The sequence below is a fragment of the Selaginella moellendorffii genome, unplaced genomic scaffold (genome assembly GCF_000143415.4).
Source record: "Selaginella moellendorffii unplaced genomic scaffold, v1.0 SELMOscaffold_332, whole genome shotgun sequence".
Taxonomy (NCBI): domain Eukaryota; kingdom Viridiplantae; phylum Streptophyta; class Lycopodiopsida; order Selaginellales; family Selaginellaceae; genus Selaginella; species Selaginella moellendorffii.
In genome coordinates, this window is record NW_003314587.1 from 1,020 (window position 1) to 10,820 (window position 9,801).

Here is a 9,801-nt window from a genome sequence, read left to right on the forward strand (position 1 = left end):
CCCTCCTCATTCTCTCCATTTACCCTAATCCTTGCCACGAGACACGTATTTATTCTCGTTTCAGTTGAGAATATACTTTATATACTGCTCTTTTAACATACCTTTTCTCAAAGGCTCGCCAAGGTTTTGGATTAGTTATTGATGATGGAAGCTTAGATTGAAGAACACCTCTGTGGAACACCTTTGGCCACAAAGTCATTTTCCTTAGACTTTGATGCCACTGGCTTTGGTTCCTCTTGCTCGCTTTCCTCGTCAACTCCTCGCAATGCAACATCCTATTTGTCCCACTCGTCCATGGCGCTCACTTTTAAACTACAAAACGTGAGAGTCCGAGGAGAAAGCATTGGAGAGCAGCACAAAAGCCTGTCCAAGCTCCTCGTCCATTTCCACAAGCCTCTGTGCGGCAAAAGCCGCTTTTTCCAGATCGATGCTACCTCTGGATGATCCCAGCAGCGCCTTCCAAGCTACAGTATCCGCTTCAAACGGCATTCCCTCCACCACTTCCCGAGCAAAATCCACGCGCCCTGCTCGTCCTAGAAGATCAGCCATGCACAGGAAGTGCTCCAAGCTCGGCCGCGAGGAGTGATCCGAAACCAAGATCTGGAACAAGAGCTTACCCCGCTGGAGAAGCCCGGCATGGTTGCAGGCCACGAGAGCACACACGAAAGTGGTCGAGTCCGGGGTCACACCCTCCAGCTCCATTTCCAGCAGCAACTCCAGGCTCTGGCTTGAGTCTCCGGTGTGAGCCAGCGCCGCGAGGATTGTGTTCCAGAGCACGGACGATGCGCCAAAACCAGCTCGGAATGCGTGAAAAACTTCTCTCGCGGTCCCGACGCTCCCACACTTGGCGTACATGTTCACCAGCGAGCTGCAGAGGAACGCGTCAGCTTGCATCATCTTTCTCTCGATCAGGAGCTCATGAAAGATCTTACCGGATGACAAATCTCCCAGCAAAGAACACGCACCGAGAAGCGTCGACAGAGTTGTGGAGTCGGGATCCATCTTCATATCTTCATACAGCTCCAGCGCTTCTTTCCCTCGACCGCTCTGGACATATCCCCCGAGCATCGTGTTCCATGCCACCAAGTCTCGCCGCTCCATTCGATCAAAAACGCCCCTGGCAGAAGCACAGTCGTCAAAGCTAGCATACATCTTCCCAAAGCAGTCTCCAAAACAAGGCCAGTGTTCTCGAGCTTACTTGCAAGAATTCGCTGGTGGATCGCCTTTCCTTGCTCCAAAGTCGAGCACGCAGCTAGAACAGTGGAGTATGTCACTCTGTTGGGCGGAACGTTCATCGCATGGTAGATCTCCAGTGCCTCGAGGCTATGCCCGTGTTGTGCATATCCACCAATCATGGCAGTATGCACCACGACGCTCTTCTGCGCGATGCCATCAAAAACTCGTCGAGCATCGGCCACTGCCCCGCATTTCCCATAGAAGTTCACAACAGCGACTTGGAGAACTTGATCTTCCTTGTCGAATCCACAGCAAACAGCTCGCGAATGGATCATCTTTCCGGTTTTCAAGTCCCTGGAGCTCGAGCAGGCACCAAGAACCGTGGTGAGAGTCCTGTGATTCGGCTCTAGCCCCTCCAAGTCAATGGAATGGTATGCCCCGAGAGCTTCCCTGACAAGCCCGTGCTGGGCATACCCAGCGATCATAGCGTTCCACGGAGCCACACTCGCCACCTTTGTCTCCTCCAAGAAAGCTCTGGCGATCTCCACACGACCAAGCCTCGAGTAGAAGCTTACGATCGAGGTTTGCGCCATTGCCTCGAAGAAAATCGCAGGAAACTCCGCCAGAGTTCTCGTGTGGATTGATCGCCCCAGCTCCAGATCGTCGCAGGACCCGAGACCGCTGGAAAACGAGATCTCATTCGGCTCAATGCCGGTAAAGATCATCTCGTTGTAAGCATGAGCGGCTTCTCTCGAATGCCCGTTCCGGGCATATGCGGTGAGCATCGCGTTCCAGGATACCAGGCTCTTCTCCGGAATGGATTGGAACACGGATCTCGCGAGATCGACCCTCCCGTATCTACCATACAACGCCACGAGAGAATTTTGGAGCATGAGATCAAATTCCAGCCCCGAGGAAGAGATATGGCGATGGATTGCGGTACCTTGAGCCGTGTTCGTGCAAGCTCCAAGAACTCGAACAAACGTGTGCCGGTCGGGCCTCTCTCCCTCGAGTGCCATTCGCCGAAAGAGATACAGCGATTCTTCCCCTCGTCCATTGCCCGCGTACGCGCCGATGACGAAATTCCAGCACAGAGAGCTCTTCCGGGGCAGCGATTCAAACAGGGATCGAGCTCGATCGACGCTGCCGCACTTGCCGTAGAGCTGGATGAGCAGCGCTCCGAGATCTGGATCCGTGCCGAATCCGGCCGCCGCAATGCAAGAGTGGAGAGAGATCGCGTCGGGGAGATTGGCGGCGCACTGCCGAATCGCCCGGGCGTAGGCGTGGATCAGTGGCATAAACCCTAACGGATATTCCTCTTTGAAATCTACTTGCCGTTTAAATCTGGGCAAAAACGTTTAGCTTTGAGTTCTCTCTCTCAATTTAGCGATTTGAAAAAATGGGCGGGAAATGAGAGTGACTCTTGAAGTAGGAAATGAGAGTGACTCCCAGAGGTAAAATCATAAAATCATAAAGCGTTTGCTGCTATATTTCTACAAAGGAGAACGCGTTTGGTGGTCGAGCCAGCAGAGTCAAAGAGAGCTTCAACACAGGATGGAACTGATTTCCAGACCTGTCACACTTGTGGAGGAGGAGATTTCAGTCAGGCGCTGTGCATTTTCGAGTAGAGAAACAGCTCGGCTCTTTTAAACCAGCTGCAACTGAAGGTACTTCATGCTTTTGGTTTGCAAGATTTGTAATCAAACTCGAGAACCAGGCGGGTTATAATCTTAGAGAAAGGAAAAGCATGAACGTTCAGGGCATGAGCTTCCTCTGGCGGATCAAGTTCAAGAGTAACTTTGCCCTTAACGGACCAAACGGGTAAAAGGAAGATGGTTTTGACAGTAGAATGCGAGGCGGCATTTGTCCACCTTCCACTGAACTATGCGTGCACGCTCATGGTCACTGTCTGCTTGCAATTGTTCACGGATTGATCGATTTCGGTAGCATTTCTTTGCGAGGCCGAGCCCGTTGCTGGGGGTTTGGAGGATCTGGAGTGTTACTAACGAGATTTAGGAGGAATTCTCGACGATCAAGAGGCAGAGATCACATAATTCCAGTGGCAGTGGAAATTTGCGCAAGTATATGTTGATTCGAACATCCTGGCCACACCGGCGAGAAACTGGCCAAGCACTCTCGCAGGGCGATACCAATCGCGCTGGGATGCATGGCCAGCTTCCTATATGAAAAACACTTTGAACTAGAAAGAAATCTTTTCTTAGAATAGGTTTTTTGTTAAATTGATTGTAGCAAAGTGAATCCTGGTCACTCGTGATTCTCAAAGCGCGCGAGTCATGTTTCCAAGGATGGATTGACGGGTTCGATTTTTGGTGCGATATTTTCTTTTCTTGCTCGTTCATTTTCTTAGCCGGGCTTGAATACCTTTCATGTGTGATATTTCATTACTCTCTTGACCGTCACCTAGGGCAAGCTCGTAACCACCATTTTTCTCTGCCAGTTTCTCACCAAGTTACAGTGCTGTTTTCCAGGAACGCTTCCGATAACAGGCCAGTTTCAAGACGATGATCTCCAAGAGTTCCCGATGGATCTAGACGAGGACAACAGTGCCAGCGAGAAAAGCAAGGAGGTTCCTTGCGCAACAACTCTAAAACGCAGCCCCGAGCTCTCGGGAATGAGGGCAGTTGTTATGGCTCTTCGCTAATTTGCACAACCCGTAAGCTCTATCAATCTCTTTGGCTTTGCCAGGATGTAAGCTTGAATGCTTGTAAGTTTCCAAGAAAAGAAGAAAAAACTGAAGTTTGCACAAGAATTGGCCATCACGAAGAAACAGGTAAGATTGTTAGCCATTGAATATTTCTTTTTTGTTTGTCATTTTTCTTCAGCAATAGCAGAGCTAGACTGCTCGAGAGAAACAATTAAGCAATGAAACATGCTTGTGCCACTGAGCCTGAGTTCTCTGCCGTCGGTTGCGTGTCGGATGCCGTTGATGCCTGCGTCAGGATTGGTGTTTCTCGCTTGAAAAGCTCCGCAATCGCGACGAGAGGACGACGCATCCATAGCAATCGAAGCAATGATTCTGACGAGCAGAACTGGAGATTTCGAGCCTCATTTCGTTCTTGGCTTTCTTGGACGGGCAGGCCTCTCTGTCTGTCTCTCTCTCCCCCCGATTTGTTTGTTCCAGGATGCAAGCGGCTCACCGACAATGCATAAGCAATTCAGCAATTTAATGATTATTTTTCTTGAAATAAAGCTACACAATTGGGTTATAGAACAAATATTATATTAATAATTTGCTGCGTTGCATGGTTTAATGATAGTATTAAATAATCCAATTGATCAAAAATTATAAACAAATGAAAGAATAAACAAGAATATACTAGGAAGTTCTTAAGAACGTTTATAAATTAAAAATACAAAATTGAATAACAACCATTAGATGGTAGAATATTTTAAATTATCCAAATATATTCTAGATATATTCACTGTTTTCTTAAGCAAACCAACAATCTATTTAATCTTTTATTTATAATTTTAGTAAAAAGAAAATAAATCATATTTAAAATCTAGAAAGTAAATGGTAATAGATATACCTATATGCTTGAATATTTGGGATATTCTACCATTATTCTTGTGTTTATCACTTTTAAACACCCTAATCAATTCTAGCTTATTTTAAACCATCACCCTATTTTTCCTTGTGAGATTTGGAACTTGTGCTGTCTCTGTAATGTTAATTTAGTATACAAATACAATAGTCAATAATCAATCAAAAATACAAAATGAAGTGAATGAAAAAAAACAGTCAAAAACACACTTTGAAGCATTTATAGAATCCCAAATAAATAAAATTTCTGGGACATTAAAAACTTGATAATCTAGCTAAGAAGGTAATAGTTATTTTCTTTATCTAATGTTTTTATGACATTATTAAAAACAATAGTTTTGAGATGGAAAACAAAAAAGAAAAAGCAAGATTTGAAGTTTACATTGTGTAATCTTGAATAAAATTGTTACTTTTAACTTTTTTTAATATTTAGAACCCTGCTTACCATGTATAGCAAATCTTTATAAATAAGAAATATTTAATTAATAATATATTTAGTCTTCGTGTTTATATGTTAAATATAAATTTATATTATAAACATATTTGAAACAGTAATCTTTCTATAACTTTGTAAATTTATATATGTTAACAAAATACAAAAATTTATAATATACTTATTCCGGGAGCCAATTGTAAATCCCCAAATTCTATATCTTAAAGGCTAGTATGAAAGATACTATCGTTTCATACTCCAGAACAAGCTCTATTGTACCAGATACCTCCTCCAATGATGCTTCCAAGCTCAATCCTACATAGTACTCAAATAGCAGGCCTATGGCTGGCTTCTGTACTAGGCAAGGATTCAAAGCCCATGAACGGTTTGGGGCAATGTCACGGGGACACTAGCAGCCAGACCTCTTGGAACGTACTGCGATGCCCTAACATGTAAAGAAAATTGACTTTTCCAATTTGTCTGAAGAGCGAAAATCCAAGGTTTTCAACAGTCATCACAGCCGGGTCTTTCAGCTTTGGTCCAAAAGTACACCTAGCACAAGCACGTGTCCCATATTCTTATCCCACTTATGCTGGATAGAAAAGGACGACTACAGGTGAGTGACTTGTCCAGCAATCCATTCGTCATGTGCTTAGACAAGGAGCCTGTTTGATCCCTCGGAGCAAAACCCAAGCAGCTTTACCAGGTTCCAGTGATGGAGACTTCCAGCACCGAGTAACTGGAAGAAAAACAAAGCAAACTTGTGACTGCCACTAGTCTAGGCAGTTCCTATCCAACTCGGTTTGGGGGAAGTCTCCACCATGATAACTCTTTGTGGAGAGCTTATAGTGCCTCACCGCAAGCAGAAACAAGCTTGTACCCCTTATAAGGTCATTACCAGCTTTTATACGTTTTATTCCATTAAAATCAAAACAGCAGAAAAAGATTTATTTTTTTATTTTTTTCTTATTTGTAAAACATTTAATCATATTAATTATATAATATTTGGATTTAATATATAAATTTATAAAATACCCTTTAATCCCTTTCTTGATATTTTATCGCCTTGTGAATGTAAGTTGCATACCATGAAGTGGTTTGAGAGTCACGCCCGACACAGGGCAGTGCTGATAATTTGGTGAGTGGCTTGCAGAAAACCTCCTAAGAATCATAGCGAGTGCGATTTTGGCCTCGACGAGAGCAAAAGTCTGCCCGATACAAACCCGCGGCCCGAAAGAAAAGGGCATGAAGGCATTGGGATGCTTGCACGCCTTGGAAGCTCCTCTCGCAAATCGCTCTGGGTTGAATTCGTGGGCATCGCCACCCCATTGCTCCTTGTCGTGGTGCATGGCCAGGATTGGAATGACGAGAACAATACCTTTGGGAATGCTGATCTTATCGCCCATGGTTGTGTCATTGAAGGTCCCTCGTTGAATGATTGGTATAGGAGGATAGAGTCGCAATGTTTCGTTTAAGATCATTCCAACCTGGAAAACAAAATCACAAGATTGAATTTACGATAAGTTTTGTTTGCTTACCAGCTTTAGCTTGTTTAGAGCCTCGGCATTGATCTCATCTTCTTTACAAACCTCAAGAACTTCTTTGCGGGCGCGGTCTTGCCATTCACGGTGTTGTGAAAGCAAATACATTGCCCAAGTTAAGAGGGTGGCCGTGGTTTCCTGCCCAGCAATGTAGAACGTCTTGCACTCTCCAACGAGTTTGTCATCTTTGAAAGCCGGGTTATCTTTGCTCTGCTCCAACATCAGACCCAGCAAGTCTCTCCCATACGAAGCTGATTTGCGGCGATCTTTGACGAGACCAAGCAATATTGCATCGAGCTCCTTTTGGACTTCCCATAGTTGGAGGTTTTCCCTCAGTGGATGCAACCTGAAAGATCCATAGTTTAATTATTACCAGTGATATATTACCTTCCAAAGGGCATCCATTGCATTGGTGAGAATGCAATCTTGGTCAAAAGCTCAGCTTGCAAGTTGAGAAGATGAAAAATCCTTCTGCCCTTCTCAAAGCTGCTTCCAAATGCAGTGTGGGAGATCACATCCGCAGCCAGGAAGGAGAACTCCTTTTCAACATCAATCTCAAATTCTCCATCGTTATCCCATCTGGACAGCACTTTAGAGGTGCAATCGACCATGGTTCCAGCCATGATATTCTGCAAATAATAATTAAAGTATGTTGAAAAGCAATTATTTTCCTGAATTTTACCTTGAGCTTTTCCAGATGAAAAGCTGGGCCGACCACTCTTCTGTGCTGAGCCCAGTGCTCACCATTTGAAGCAACGAGACCGTAACCAAGCAATTTGATAAGAGTGGCTTGGATCGAAGCAGACTTTCCAAATGACTGTGGATTCTTCGATAAAACCCATCTTACCACCTCAGGATCAGTGACAGTCATCCGTAGCTCATTCCCCCACCAGTACATGTACGGCATTTCTGGAATTTCGAAGAGAACAGAAAGAATTTAACCTAGCTATGTTCATAGTACCGTACCATATTTCTTGGAGAAGCTATGAATGTCTGGAAGAACGTGCGAAAGAATATCATGATCTCCATCAAACTCGAGCGTGAATTTCCGCTTGGAGAACCTCCGCTTGAGCACCTCGTCCTTGTTTCCGCCCTTGAAGAGCTGAGGCGGGCCTAGAGAAGGACCCTTGATCCCCTGCTTCCTCAGAACAGCCTCTTTTCTACTTGGAGCGATCCAAAACTTCCAAAGCAAAGCATACACAATCACACCCACAAGTCCAGTTGCTAGAACTGGGATCACGAAAACCATATCTAGTTCCATAGCAATATTCAACTCTAGAAATTCTCTACTCTTAAATGTTAAGGTAACATGCTATTCCTGACATTTTGTTCAACCATTTTGCAAGAGTTCAAACCAACTGTTTTAAAAGCATGTAATAAAATATGAATTAAAATAAAAGTATTGCAAAAAACTAAAATGTCTCATCCTTTGAAATCACATGAAATTCTTTTGTTAAAGGGGGCTTGCAAATACTGGAAAATATCTAACTTAGAGAAACAAAAGAATTCTAGAAATTCTCTACTCTAGGTGTTTGAGGTTACGTGTCATTCCTATTTGCGTGCGTCTATACATGTTCCAAAAGATACCCATTTGTCATGTTCACGTGAATTAAAAATAAAAGTATAGTTAAAATTTCTCACAAGCTGAGTAAAAAGGTAGGCTATAAAAGAGATTTGATAAAATAAGGGCCAGTATTCTCAACCGAAACAAGAATAAATAGGTGTCTCGTGCTAGAGAGAAAGATGCGGCTGTGGCAGAAGGACTTGGCTATGGCGCACCAGAGGGATCTGGCCGGAAAGAAAAAACTGGTTAGGGCTCTTGTCGAGTCGTTGGAAGCCTATCTGGTGTCCAGATGCCAGACCAACTTTCTCTTCGATTGGGGAGGACTGGGCAAGCTGGGCCGTCTCATCCAGCTTCTCTACTGTGGTCGTCTCTTTGACAGCCTTCAAGAGCGCGAACTCTACGTCCGGCTGGATCCCACAAACGGTGTCACCGACGAGGATCTTCGCTACATCTCGTCGCTTTCTCTTCGGGTTTTACAATCCTCCCAGCTGGAGGAACTCGAAGTATCCCCAGCCATTCCAATCCTAGACCGGATCATGGACTCGGGCTACTTCCGCTGCCAACCGGTCATAGAGAGCGTATACCTCAACACTCCCTCTCGATCTCGATGACATGAATCTGAGATCACTCTCCCTCTGCATCCAAGCACTCTGTCGTATCCACGACAGAAATCTGTCTCTGCTCAGTGCCTCCTCTCAGCGCCTCTACCAGTGCATTCTCACACCAGCGCCTCACTCAGCGCTCGAGTGGAGTCTCTGCTCGGCCAGCCCTCGGGGCCTCGTGCCTCTACGCCCAGCACTCACCTCTAGTGAGTCTCTGCGGGGCCTCGCACGCCCTAGCGCCTCGTTCACGGCCTCTGATCGCAGTCTCTCCTCTCTCAGCGCCTCTGCCAGTGCCTCTCTGCTCGTGCCTGTGCTCGGTGCCTCACGCCAGCCCTCTCTCAGCGCCTGTGCCAGCGCCTCAGCGCCTTGCTCAGCGCCCTAGTGCAGTCTCTCCGCCTCTCGGCACCTTGCTCAGCGCCCTAGTGCAGTCTCTCCGCCTCTCTGCTTGCCTCTGGACCTGCTCAGTGCCTCCTCTCAGCGCCTCTGCCAGCACCTTCTCACAGCAGCGCCTCACTCAGCGCTCCAGTGGAGTCTCTGCTCGGTGCCTCCTCTCAGCGCCTCTGCCAGCGCCTTCGGCTGCTCTCCAGCGCCTCACTCAGCACTCCAGTACCACTCGGTGCCTCAAGCCAGCCCTCTCTCAGCACCTCTGCCAGCGCCTCCGGGCCAGTCTCTGCTCGATCACACCCTAGCGCCTTGCTCAGCTTGCTAGTGCCGTTACCTTGGCACTCAATGCAGCACAGTGCCAAATCTTGGCACCTCTCAGCCACGTCTGGTGGCTCATCGTCATCCTCGCTGGCCTCCTCCTCGGCCAGCGCCATCGTCCCAGGATCTGAAGCCCTCAGGGCTCTGATACCATGAAGAGAAGAAGAGCGGAAGCTACGATGGTGGATGACTCTCAAGGATAGTTGTATATAATATCA

The 9,801-nt window shown here is 46.2% G+C and overlaps 3 protein-coding genes across 3 annotated transcripts; all 3 read right to left on the minus strand.

Moving 5' to 3' along the window:
- Positions 1-312: 312 nt before the first annotated feature.
- LOC9641131 (pentatricopeptide repeat-containing protein At5g50990) lies at positions 313-1,002 on the minus strand. Its single transcript, XM_024668041.1, has one exon. It carries the CDS (start codon positions 1,000-1,002, stop codon positions 313-315), a length of 690 nt encoding a protein of 229 aa, XP_024523809.1.
- LOC112343933 (pentatricopeptide repeat-containing protein At2g34400-like) lies at positions 783-2,474 on the minus strand. The gene is made up of 3 exons (XM_024668042.1): positions 1,199-2,474; positions 933-1,117; positions 783-868 (listed from the first exon to the last, which is right to left on the minus strand). The coding sequence occupies exons 1-2, from the start codon at positions 2,472-2,474 to the stop codon at positions 1,005-1,007; spliced, it is 1,389 nt and encodes a 462-aa protein (XP_024523810.1). The 3' UTR covers positions 783-868; positions 933-1,004.
- A 3,732-nt stretch (positions 2,475-6,206) lies between these two features.
- On the minus strand, positions 6,207-7,964 carry LOC9641130 (cytochrome P450 CYP72A219). Its single transcript, XM_024668043.1, has 5 exons — positions 7,682-7,964; positions 7,398-7,624; positions 7,103-7,344; positions 6,713-7,061; positions 6,207-6,661 (listed from the first exon to the last, which is right to left on the minus strand). Exons 1-5 carry the CDS (start codon positions 7,962-7,964, stop codon positions 6,233-6,235), a joined length of 1,530 nt encoding a protein of 509 aa, XP_024523811.1. The 3' UTR covers positions 6,207-6,232.
- Positions 7,965-9,801: the final 1,837 nt, after the last annotated feature.